Genomic DNA, 12,594 nt, shown 5'->3' on the forward strand with positions numbered 1-12,594 from the left:
AGGAGAAATTTGAGAGAAGTGGGATATTTTCAAACTAGATGGCTCTTTTTCTCTCATATGGACTTTGAAATGAAATTCAAGTGTTGAATATTTTAAATAAGGTAGGTTTGCCAATAAATCTGCATTGACTTCTTTAAGGCATGTTTGGAGCTTCCCCAACTCAATGATCGATTAATGTAAAAGTATGATCGATCAATCGTTTGTAACAACTATTTTTTTTTTTATAAAACTTTAGACTGATTGATCGATAAATGCTTGTCTAGCACATTAGACATTTTAAGTTGATCGGTCAATCCACCTAGATTGATTGATCATGCATTGATCCAACTGGTTGTGCAAAACCATGTATCATCAATCAATGTCTTGTGTGTGATGAATCATGCATTGTATCCCTCATAGGTATGCTTATATATGATTGATCAATACTATTGGCATGATCAATCATGCTTTATAATTTTTTAATACTTGCACAAGATTGATCAATCAGTCCAAAGGGATTGATCGATCATACTTTATAGCATATTCTGGCTAAGTTCAATCTGATTGATCATGCTTAATATTTATAGCTAGTGCACAATCTAGAACATTGATCATTGGTAGACAATGATTGATCATGCCAGAGCCAAGTTTCTAATCTAGGCTTCAAAACATGATAAAAGTTTGTTCTAAATGATTCTAATATGATTGAAAGTTGGGTATGCATCGATAAAACATGTTATGAATGCAAAATGTCCTATAATTCCAAAAAAATTATTTATACCTCAATTTTGAAGATTTTGGGCCGCTCTCTTACAAGGATAGAGTTCTTGAGATTTTCTAGACAAATTGGAGTCTAAACTTCTTTTCTTCCTTTCTTCACTCGTGGGTGCTTCTTCAAGATGACTTGACACACTAATGGAGCTCAAGGTTTTGAGATGCATAATGTTGGTTCTTTTGCACAGACCTTGATTTTTTTTGTCTCTTAAAGAAAAAACCATTGAAATGCTAAATTTGTAATTGTTAGTTTGATTAAGTTTTCTCATCATCAAAATATATATGGGATTCAATTTTTGGTCCATAATCTCCCTCTTTTTTTATGATGACAAAACCTAATATGGTAAAACTAAAAAATAACAATTCGATAGCATAGGAGCATGAAAAATTGAATGAATTCAAATTTGGGAATAAGCTTCCCTTGAATCTATGCATGTTTGCTTTTTTTATTTTGTTTCTTTTGCATAAATTGTTCTTTCTCCCCCTTTTTTCATAAGCAAAAATAATTCAAAATTGAAAGAAAAGTGATCTTTTGGCTTTCATTTCCCTGTAATTGCTTGAATTATATGGGATGTTACATTTAGCATGATTTTGATTAGCCTATTTAGACGAAAAGATTAATTGGCATTTTTTCATCTGAAAATAACAAGATAAATTTTATATTTTATTATATAAATCAACTGTATTAAAAACAAAAAAATGCTGGTAGGAGGGATTTTCTCCCCCGGCCCCCTTCCCTTTCTCCGTTGTCCTCTGCCAGTGGGTGGAAGACGAGAACGAGACGAGTACCGGGCGGAGATGAACGACGAAAAGTCCGCGCGGCGAGCGGGAGAGGTTTCGAGGACACTCTTGAAAAAAAATAACAAAAGCGTTGAATTTAAAAACTTGGCCATCTGAATTATGATCGTGATAGATCAAACGGCTCTGCACGAGTGAACGATCATGATCACGTAGAAGTTATAATATGAAATGGATGAATCGTTTTAGGGTTAAAAAAATATGAAATAATACGAGGGTATTTCTGTTGTTCTACTTGAAAATCTCATAGTGAGTCGGTTGGTTACGGTTGGCCTTTTTTTATTTCAGTCGCTTTTATTTCGGTAGAAAATTTGATTACAGTCTTAGCGGTTTTCTTCTACATTTTCTCTGCCTTGGAGGCTTCCCATGCCTTCCTGATTACCGATTCGAAAGGTTATCTCGTTATTCCGTTCTGCGGACTGCAATTCTCTAAGTACTACGGTTCCCATAATTTTTGTCGATCTTTGATGCTTAGTTAGGAGTCTCGATCTTCCAAAGTGATAGGTGAACTGTATCGAGTAATTGTTGTATGGGTTTGTATTTGCATCGGAAGGATAAAGATTCTCAGAAGCTTTTGCACGACTCAGGTGCGTCTGTTGTAAGCAATGTGTTGTTTCTCTTTCTTGCTTTCTTTATACATTTTCATCTCTCTATTTGTACGACCTTCTTACTGAATAACGGAGTTCGATTTGGCCCTCAACTATTTCAGTGCTCAGGACAGTATCTGTTGATTTGATTGGTATTTGATGGAGTTATATTACCCTGTTTCTTTTAGAAATCCTTTTTCCAAAATTTGTAGAGACTGAAGCTTTCAATATCTGTTTGACTATTATTTCTTCCTCGATTAATTTGTCTGGTGGCCTCGTAGATGTTCAGTAATAGTATCTGGATTACCGACTCTTGACTGGAAAGGAACTGCAGTTCTTGGCAGAATGTGCGGATTCAAGATCAGGATTTGAGTAAATCAATGATAAGTATTGTTTTCAAATTTAGAGCAGGCGTGAAGAGATTACAACTCTCAGAGATTTGTGGGTTTGCCTGATTGTGATTTTGTTCAAAAGATTATTTTGGCAGTTCTTTTGTTTTGATATTCTATGCTGTTTGGATTATCTTGGCGGGATGTTCGAGCAGTCGGGGCTTAGGAGGGTGTTGAAACATGTTTATGTCTGCTACTTGAAATTTTGCTGTTATTACATGTTTCTTTTGCAATTTATATTACAGCTTCGGTTTCAAAAATAGTAGTAATTTCTATGAATTGATGATGTATTTTATCATCTTTCCAGTGCGTGACTTAGGTGTCACTCCTGAAAATGATTTGAGGTTTGAATTGTTGATGTTAATATGACAATTTGATGATATAAGACAAAGATGTTGATAAAGATTTATGGGAAAAAAGACTAAATATGTATCAGTACTTTCTCAAGATGAGAAGATCCATTTACAGTATCATCCTCAAGATGAGAAGATCCATTTGCCTCCCTGTCTTACCACCACAGTCTTTGCAGCCTGACAATCTTGATTTTAGCTTAAACTTTTTGGTCTTCTAAGTTAGACTCTTTATGTCTTGGAAGGAAACAAACATGCGAAAGAGGAATATCTCTAATATAAAAAATATTTTGCAGGAAATGAATATTTCGGATACCCAGTTTGGTGGTCAAATTGAAAATTTTATTGGAGGCCTGAAGGTGCCCCTGGAATCAAGAGAAGAGTGCTTTGAGGACTCCATTCTGCTACCAGAATCTGATGTAAAACAAAGTGAGGATGTTTGTGCAGGATTAAAACTAGATGAAAAAGAAGTTGAGGACTCTAGTATCAGAATGCATCTATCTGAAGAGGACAATTGGTTCCTGACTTTGGGGACAGAATCAGGTAAAGAACATCATGTTGACTTAATTGTGGGATCAGAATTAAATGAGGAATGCATTTATTGGCGAACCTCAGACAGTATGAGAGACAAGTCGAAACACCAACCAGGATTTGTTAAAATGAAAACCTCAGCAGCCTTTTCAGCTGAGTCTGAACAAGCTCAGGCTAACTACAAGATAAATAAGTTCTCTGATCTACAGTCAGATTGTGAGTTGTCCATTATCGAGACTCAGGACAAATGCTGTTTGTTCAATATCACTGCAACTGATGCAAACACTCCTCAGAGACCTGGACAGACAGGAAGTTCTGGAAAGCGGAGGCGGGCAATGTTGCAAACACTGCTGAAGGAGGGAGAAGAAGCTACTGATGGTGATGAGATGTGCAAAAGGCGAAGGACAAGGTGGTCTGGTGATGATTCGGAGTTAAAAATGCTGGGACCTATCAAACTACCGGATTTTGTGAAGGATGTTGATAACTGTGTCAAAGTGGATCCTGAGGTTCAGGTTTTGAACATAAAACTTGTTGAGGTAAATAAAAAGCTGCAGGGTTCAAACCCTCCTGATGAAGAAAGATCACTTTCTTCACCTCCACTTTATGATGACTTGGGGAAAAGGATGAAGTCAAGGAAGATGAGATACCATAATCAGCTTGTAGAAAAGAGGCGAGAAATTATCTTGAGGTTGGTTCGAAAGAACCCAACTTTCAGACCTTCACCAGCTGTCAAGCCTTCAAATTTTCAAAGAAAGCTGTATATTCCCGTAAAAGAGTACCCTGGGTACAATTTTATCGGACCTATAATTGGACCTTGTGGCCGCACTCAAAAGAGAATGGAGAGGCAAACGGGTGCTCATATTGTTATTAGAGGCAAAGGATTAGTCAAGGGATGTAAAGTCCAGAAGCATGACACAAAACATGGTTCAAAGGACAAGGACGACTTACACGTGTTAATTGAAGCAGATAATGAGGAATCACTGGATGCTGCAGTCAAACTGGTGGAGAAGTTACTGGTCCCAGTTGAGGGACTGAATGTCAGCTCTGTTTTAGACCCTTGGAGTGGAGGATCAGCTTTGATTGCCTCATCTCCTCCGAGTGGTGTGTATTTGGGTGAGTTATCAGGATCCAGGACTTCATCATACTATGGATCTAATTTTCTTTTTGGAACAGATCCATCTAAAGCTACAAAGACTAAGCTGAGTGACATTATGCATGAAGTGAGTATTATGGTTTGTCATCTTCCACTCTCCATGGATGATGAAGGCTTGATGGAGATGTTCTTTCCCTTTGGTAAGGTGGTGAGTGCGAGAGTTGTTAGGGATCCAACTACAAGGCTAAGCAAATGTTATGGCTTTGTAAAGTTCACTGATCATTTCAGTGCTGGTAGGGCTGCGCAATGCATGCATGGACAGAAAATGGATGGGAAAATGCTTGCAGTTCAGGTTGTAGGCTCTCCAAATCCTTCCTTTCTTCCAGGGTGTACAGGGATCTTATCCACTGTAGATCAGGGATTTCGCCAGTCGACCGGGCCAACTCCACTGCGGTTCATGCTGCCTAGGTCTTCCTCAGAAATTCAGCCTCTACTTTATTCAAGCTCCTATACATACACTTACCCGCCCAAGTACGACAGTTGGTCAGGTGCAGAATCATCACAGGATCCTTTGCTTAAACCACAGCCTCAGGTGTCTGATGGTGCCTCCAGAAAGGATGAAAATGCAGGGGAAATATGAGTATGAGACGTCTGTTTCAGAATAGGCTTGGTAGCTGTGACTGTTCCAACGGACTTGAGTCAAAGTGGAATCAGATGCTCCAACAACTAGAAGAGCATTAGAAGCTGAGATGACCATTTTTCTATTAACAATGAAAAGTCAACCTTGTGCCCTTGAGTAGACCTTGAAAAGTGGGTTGCCCACAGGGTTTTCCAGATTCCTGGAAGCTATAAGTTCCAAGGTTTCCCATCTAAAAGTAGAACAATAAAAAGGAAAAAGGCAATACGATGATATATTTTCAGGGTGACAACCAAATTGTATTTTGATTTGCAGGAACGATGATACGTGAATTCTTGTCTCACATCAACTATGGAAAGGTTTTATGTTTGTTATGATATCGTTAATCACTTTCCTCCACTTTTGGTTTTTTTGATCGGTGACGTTGATTCTTAGAAATCATCCAGATTCTGATTGAAGTGCTTAATTAGCTTAGAACAGGTGAGGTCCTGCACATATACCCTCAGAAGAGTGAAGTAGGCCCTTAACCTGTGTCGGTATAAAAACTTGTATGAGATGCTCCTGATTAACCTTTAGTGCAGACCATCTAGATTCTAGAAAGAATTTCAATAATATTCCAGGAAGTAGTCAAAAAAATAAACAAATATTCTATGGTGGAGTTTTGGATAGGGGAGTCTTATGATTAAAGCCTAATACATTTTAAGTAAAATCTGTTTCTTATCAGGTTGGCAATGGTTTTCAGGTTTTATTTAAAAGCTGAAAGACCCAAAGTCTCACCTAATCTAGTTCAAGGTTTCCTTAGGGTATGCTTAGAACTCCATGGAAAATAAAAGAAAATGAGAATTTGATCAGGCCTAGACCGTTGAATATCTTGTAAGGTGTATATGATATTTGACATTTGTTAAAAATCTTTTTTTTTTCTTCATGTTTTTCCTTCTTTCTTGGCTTGGGTCTATATGAGATTTTATGAGCGCATAATGGCTTCAAGTTGTTAATTCTATCGTCCCATCATTATGTCCTCCGCCAAGGTGGAGAGACAGAGGAGAGGAAGAAGAAGAAGAAGAGAAGAATGGAGAGGAAGAAAGAAGAAAAGAGAGAAATGGCTAGAGAGAGATGGAGAGAGAGAGTGCTTGGGAGAAGAGAGAAAGGCCAGGGACGAATTTGAGAGAAGATGAGAGACTTAATTATCTACCTTATGCCTTGAGTCTCTATTTATAGTTATAGAATGAAATTTACAATGACTACAATGCTCTTAAGGATACAAGTTTTGTAAAAAAAAAATACATAAATAGACATACATCATTTTCTTTAGTTATACCCTTGTGTCATCTTTAAGGAAATACCATTTAATCACCTCTTTTGTCACCTCTTTGACATAGAAAAAGTATTTACTTTGATGCCACTTTGAGATGTCTTCCAACCAAGACATTAAAGTTAAATATAATTATATGGGCTTATATACATCGGTGTGCATTAGGCCTCTAGCTTGGCATGCTGATATAGGGTAGAGTAACATATGGGCTTTAAGAAACGCATTTTTTTACCAGATTAGTATACTAACATATAAGATTGATTAATTTCTATTTATTTCCGTACTTAAATCATCAGGCACAGTTTAATCATGTGTTTAAGCACAGTGCCACGTGGCCTCTTGGCATTGTCCACCTGGGAACCCGAAAAAGAAACCTGTCAGCACAGACAAAATGAAAAGGACATCTGTGAGGTGGACCCCTCGTTCGTTTTATTTTTCGCCTGCGACTTTCAACCCATGGGAGCAGCAGATGGCCGCACGCCACAGCTCCTCCTGCAACTATAATTCCAGATCTACACAGACGGGAATACTCCAAGCTAATCTCCATAGATGGGGCTTGTTCCTCAACTCTCCGTCGTTCTCGCGCTTCTAGTCGCCGTCGCCTCCGCCCAATCGACATCGCCGCCACCCTACACCAATCATACAGTCGCCCAGTCCGCCGGATGGTTCTTCAACGCGACTACCGAGACCCCTTCCGCCAATTACTCCGCCTGGGCGCAATCTCTCACTTTCAACCTCGGGGACTACCTCAGTGAGTCCCATCTCTTTAACTGATTCATCGAACTCTCTCTTTCTCCTCTGCTGCCCGCCTCTTCCCTTCTCGTCTATGATCTTACATTTCGGTCATTTTTTTTGTAGTTTTCAACACCAATTCGAACCACACGGTAGTTCAGACCTACAACGAGACGTCGTACCGAAACTGCGATATAGGCGATGACGATTCGGACGAGGATGTGGCTGTATACGCTGGAGAACAGGGTTTCGGACAGCCGACGGTGCTTGCGGTGCCGTTGACGAAGGTAGGACCCAATTATTTTTTCTCTGGCGTGGACGATGGGGATGAATGCGAGCACGGAATGAAGTTCGAGATCACGGTGAATCAGGGGCGCGGACTGCCGCCCAGTCTGAATCAGCCACCCCCACCGCCCTACAAGGATCCGTCCCAGAGTCCTCCAGCCTCGCCTTCCGGGAATGGAGCTGGAGTTGGGCAGGGTGAGACTGCCACCAACGGATGCCCAAGAGTCCGATTTGCTCCACCGGTCCTAGTCGGATTCCTTCATCTGTTTGTCTCGCTGTTTTTCTTGCTCTGAGATCGAATTCTGTGCATCTGATTATATACAGACGATTGAACTTTCCCAAATTTCACTCATCATTTTCATTTTCTGAATTAAAATACAAAGATGACGGTCTTCGGCTTCTTAATCATCAGAAACAGACGCAGAAAACATTATTTCCTGTGCAACTTACCAAATGGGTTTTATGCAATTTGCTATGATTCTGAGTTTCTATGATTGAATGAACCTAAGAATCAATCACTATTAGGTTCAAACTTCAACCGGTGACGTTTGACTAAAACATGAATGCACATTTAGGTTTTTCCGTCTGAATTTCCCAGGCCTAAATTTCAGGTGCAGACCATTAACTATGTCGAGGATTTCAGGGGGCCGTTTCTAATTCCATATCCTTTATCTACCTCATTGATTTCTCCTGCCTGAGTCCGTCTCCCATCTACAGACAAACTCCTTGAGCAGCCAAAGGGGAGAATATGAGACAGCCAAGAGTCACTCTCCTGAACACAAACCATGGGTCCTATCGGCCATATTGTGAAGCTGGACATTTCAATCTTCTTAATTTTGGAAGCCTTTTGCCTCCCCCAAGTTTTCTATTATCAAGTAATCGGAATTCAATAGCCCTTCTTCACCCTTACAAGCCACACATTTCAAACATAACTTAAATTCACAATTACAATAGAACAATGGAAGTAACACTTTTACAACGGAAAAATAATCATGCTTACAGTTGAAACTAATAATTTATGGTTTCATTCAAGTAAGTAAAAGAATCAGCGGTCACATTAAGTGACGATTTGTTGGCTGTCTCTACTAATTTACTCTTGAAAAGACGACTCATCTCAACTATTTGCCTTACTTGCGTAAGAAGATTCCCCGTCCCTTCTTCTACTAGGCATCATGTCTAATAGCTGCTGAACAATATCTGACATGGGTGGCCTAAAGCTTGGATCCTCCTGCATGATAAAAAAAAATGTGAGAAAACCTTGGTCTCCCTCCTTGGACACAGACCAGATGACGAAACAACCAATGGCACCATGACATTGTCAAAATGAAAAAAAGATCATGGAGGGTATTCGTATATTTAGATCAATTTCCTACATAAAAAGGTATTTTGGTTATTTGTCTTTAGTTGTAACGACCATTCTTTATTTTTGTTTTTAAGTTCTTAGCTGATAAGTGTATATTCAGTATCGAGTTAGAAGGGGGGGGCATCGTTATAGGTGATACTTAAATGATGGGCAAAAGTGACATTTTGTAAGGGAATAAGAGATCGTTGGGTTTTATTCCCTCGTCTTAAACCTCTCCCTTAGTTCAATAACGAATTTGGAAAGGAAGTTGTTAACTTTTCCTGTGAATCTCATTTTCGTTCGTAGGTCCCTGAGACATAATTACAGAAATTCTTTCTAGGTAAAAGTCAAGTGGAAGTGCCAACTTACTGGATTTCTGTTTTTCTACAGACCTGAAGTGCAAACTTGGTTTTTACGGGGTGTTTGAATCCCCATCAACATCAACAGGGTTCAGAGCTCTAACTGGTAAGTTCCATGGAATTAGAGCATGGAAAGACACCACGAGAATCCAGCACTGTGTTGATTTCAGGATTCTATAATATTAAGTTCTTCAACTTAGAGTGTAGGAGAGAAGAGGAAGGAGGAGAGGAGTGAAGTCAGGTGAATGAAGAGAGAAGTTAGAACGGATGTGAGAGAAAGGGGAGAATAAGGTTTGTGGAAGATATCCAAACCCTCCCCCTTAGCCTTTATTTATAGATGTCAAGAGCATAAATTACAAGTATTACCCTTCATCCTAGAGAGAGTGAAGAAGAGACACAACTTGAAAGATATTTACAATAATGACGCCCAAGCTTGTCTGTCTTTCAACACTCCCCCTCAAGCTGGTGGTGAAAAAACATCGAATATCTCCATCTTGGTACATGTAGTGGAGAGAATTTTGAAATTGACCGACTTTGTGAACATATCAGCAAGTTGTCTATGAGTTGAGAACATGTTTAAGACTTATGATTCCTTTTTACAACTTTTTTCTCACAAAGTGACAATCCACCTTGATATGCTTAGTTCTCTCATGGAAAACTGGATTGGAGGCAATGTAGAGTGCCGCTTGATTATCACAATAGAGTTCCATAGGGCCTTCTTTGTAGAATCCCAATTGAGCTAGAAGAGATTTAATCCATAGAAGCTCACTTACCGCATTTATCATGACTCTGTATTCTGCTTCTGTACTGGACTTTGCAACCACATTTTGGTTTTTACTTCTCCATGTAACAAGGTTGCCTCCCACTACAGTACAATATCCTGAAGTATAATTTCTATCAGCTAATGATCCAGCCCAATCCGCATCAGTAAAACTTTCAATATTAAGATGACCATGACGTTTATATAATAGTCGTTGTTCTAGTGCCTTTTTTAAGTACCTGAGAATCCTCTCCTATGCCTGCCAATGAGACATCTGAGGTTTATGCATATATTGACTGACTATATTGATTGCAAGAGAAATATCCAGTCTAGTCACAGTGAGATAGATAAGCATGCCAACTAGCCTTTGGTACTTACCAACATCAATTTCTTCTCTCGAGCTACCACACAGTTTTGTATTTGTCTCTATAGGAGTCTGAGTAGGATGACATCCCATCATTCCTATTTCTTCAATAACATATTTCCTTTGTGATAAGATAATACTATGCTTGGACTTGAGAACCTCAATACCGAGAAAATACTAAAGGTGTCCCAAGTCTGTTGTCTCGAATTCATTGTATATCTTGTTTTTTACTTGATTGATACTATCGGTATCACTACTCGTCAAGATAATATCATCTACGTTACAACAAGTAGTACGACTCCTTTCTCAGTATACTTGACATATACAAAATGGTCCACAGAGCACCTTGTGAACTCAAATCGAATCATTGTTTGACTAAACTTGTCAAATCATGTTTGCGGAGATTGCTTCAGACCATATAACATTTTTTTAAGGCGGCACACCAACTCCCCCTCAACCACAAATCCAGGTGGTTGTTGCATATAAATTTTCTCCTTAATATTGCAATTGAGGAAAACATTCTTTACATCTAGTTGAAAAACAAGTCAAGGAGAATTAGCATCAAGAGATAATAAGAGACGCACCAAGTTGAGCTTGGCGACTAAAGAAAAAGTTTCCTCATAATCGATCCCATAACATTGGGTATAACAGTCTTTAGCCATAGGACAGGCTTTTAAGGTGGGCCACTATGCCATCCGGATTTTGTTTGACAGTGAAGACCCATTTACAGCCCACCGGTTTTTTTCCAGATGGTAGGGAAACAAGGCGCCACACTTGATTCTCGTAAAGAGTTGTCATTTCTTCATCCATGGCTGTTTTCCATCTTGGATTCTGTAGGGCCTTATGATAAGAATGAGGAATACTAACAAAAGAAATAGAGGCAAAAAATTGACAACAAGATGGTGATAACCAATGGGTAAATAAAAAATGAGCAATGGGGAGAGAGGTAGAAGGTCGGTTGTAGACTCTTAGGTTCTTTACGAAGAGCAATGGGTCAGGTATCAAGTGAAAGATAAAAAATAGGATCTGGAGAAAAAAAACTTACCTTAGAGGAATCTGGAGACACCATAGGTGCAATGTCGGCCAATACTTCAGGGGGCGGGGCAGGTACATCAATATGGCCATGGGTTGCGGAGTCATCAATCACAATAGGAAACTCATTTGTTGCAGAAAAAACCAGGTGGGGCACTGGTGGATGGATAAAAGGGTTGGTCCTCACAAAATGTGACATCACTAGAAACAAACAGTTTTCAAATAGATCGATTGTAACAGACAACCTTCTGAGTACGAGAATACCCAAAAAAAAATACATTTAATTACCAAGCACGTGGGGAAGTATTATGAACAAAACAATTACACCCCCAAAACTCTCAAAGGAAGAGAGAATAACTTATCACTAGGAAAAAGGTGAGAATACGGTGTTTAGTTACCAAGCACAAAAAAAGTAACCTATTAATAAGATAACAGGCTGTGAGGATGGCATGGAACCAGTAAAAATGAGGCACATACATAGGATGGAGTAGAGCACGGGCAACCTCAAGAAAGGTGTCTATTTTTTCTTTCAACGACATCATTTTGTTGTGGTGTGTAGAAACAAGAGGTTTGGTGAATTATGCCTTTTTTCCTGGAAAAAAAGATTGGAAGTATGTAGGCAGATCTTTCTTGGCATTATCAGAGTGAAGAATCTTTAAGGTAGTGTGCCCCTTTAAAGTGCGCACTTCTCGCTTGCCCTATTGTTATAAGTGCCCCTTTAAAGTAGGCACTGCTGATCTAAGAGTGCCCCCTATGGCCCTCTTGCAACTTTGGCTTGTGCGCTATAAGTGCACAGGAGCCCAATTCACCTCAGGCCTTTGAACTGAGTAGATACCATAACACAAAAGAACTTAAAAAAAGGGTAAGACTTTTGATATCTCTTTTAAGAGGAACAACCATGTAGCTCGGGAGAAGTCATTTACAAATGTAAAAAAATACTCTAACCGGGAAACATTGGAGATATTCATAAGGCCCCATATATCAGTATGAACTAAAGAAAATGGGGCAACACTTTTGGTTTCACCGTGAGGAGAATAAGTACTCCGCTAGTGTTTACTCACTTTGACAGTCTTCGCAATTGAGACTTGAAATGGACTGCAAGGTGGAAATAATTTGTTTGAGTGACTGAAGGGATGGATGTCCTAACCTACTGAAGAGTCGTATGTTGAGCACTAGTGGTGGCTATTAGTGCTGGTGAATCAAGATAGTAGAGCCCCCCTCTTTCACGGCCTCCACCTAGAACCTGCTTTGTCTTCAAATCCTGAAGAAC

General features: G+C 39.3%; 3 protein-coding genes across 5 annotated transcripts in view; 2 read left to right on the top strand and 1 right to left on the bottom strand.

Annotated features, from left to right (window-relative positions):
- Positions 1-1,886: 1,886 nt before the first annotated feature.
- On the top strand, positions 1,887-5,449 carry LOC137935003 (splicing factor-like protein 1). 2 transcript variants are annotated; one of them, XM_068779624.1, is made up of 2 exons: positions 1,887-2,138; positions 3,174-5,449. In XM_068779624.1, the coding sequence occupies exon 2, from the start codon at positions 3,177-3,179 to the stop codon at positions 5,139-5,141; it is 1,965 nt and encodes a 654-aa protein (XP_068635725.1). In that variant the 5' UTR covers positions 1,887-2,138; positions 3,174-3,176; the 3' UTR covers positions 5,142-5,449. The 2 variants fall into 2 exon arrangements, 1 of the variants encoding a protein (XP_068635725.1); XR_011109221.1 differs by lacking the exon at positions 3,174-5,449 and adding an exon at positions 2,420-2,490 and having other exon boundaries at positions 2,110-2,138.
- A 1,451-nt stretch (positions 5,450-6,900) lies between these two features.
- LOC137934817 (early nodulin-like protein 18) lies at positions 6,901-7,815 on the top strand. The gene is made up of 2 exons (XM_068779352.1): positions 6,901-7,201; positions 7,309-7,815. The coding sequence occupies exons 1-2, from the start codon at positions 7,000-7,002 to the stop codon at positions 7,758-7,760; spliced, it is 654 nt and encodes a 217-aa protein (XP_068635453.1). The 5' UTR covers positions 6,901-6,999; the 3' UTR covers positions 7,761-7,815.
- Positions 7,816-8,313: 498 nt separating this feature from the next.
- The window catches only part of LOC137934602 (protein STRUBBELIG-RECEPTOR FAMILY 3-like), a 30,433-nt gene continuing 26,152 nt past the window's right edge, over positions 8,314-12,594 (bottom strand). For both annotated transcript variants that reach the window (XM_068779037.1, XM_068779039.1), the window contains one exon: positions 8,314-8,695. In XM_068779037.1, the coding sequence (XP_068635138.1) occupies positions 8,582-8,695 (114 nt within the window). In that variant the 3' untranslated portion in view covers positions 8,314-8,581. The remainder of the gene's footprint in view (positions 8,696-12,594) is intronic.

Source organism: Aristolochia californica, unplaced genomic scaffold (assembly GCF_029961685.1).
Source record: "Aristolochia californica isolate CCGP_79_NKW_82.1479 unplaced genomic scaffold, dmAriCali1.0.hap1 SCAF_6, whole genome shotgun sequence".
In the NCBI taxonomy this organism is placed as follows: domain Eukaryota; kingdom Viridiplantae; phylum Streptophyta; class Magnoliopsida; order Piperales; family Aristolochiaceae; genus Aristolochia; species Aristolochia californica.

Coding starts and splice junctions, on each gene's coding strand:
- LOC137935003 (XM_068779624.1), top strand. CDS start 3,177: ATGAATATTTCGGATACCCAGTTTGGTGGTCAAATTGAAAATTTTATT.
- LOC137934817 (XM_068779352.1), top strand. CDS start 7,000: ATGGGGCTTGTTCCTCAACTCTCCGTCGTTCTCGCGCTTCTAGTCGCC. Junction 7,202..7,308: donor CAACCTCGGGGACTACCTCA/GTGAGTCCCATC, acceptor TTTTTTTTGTAG/TTTTCAACACCAATTCGAAC.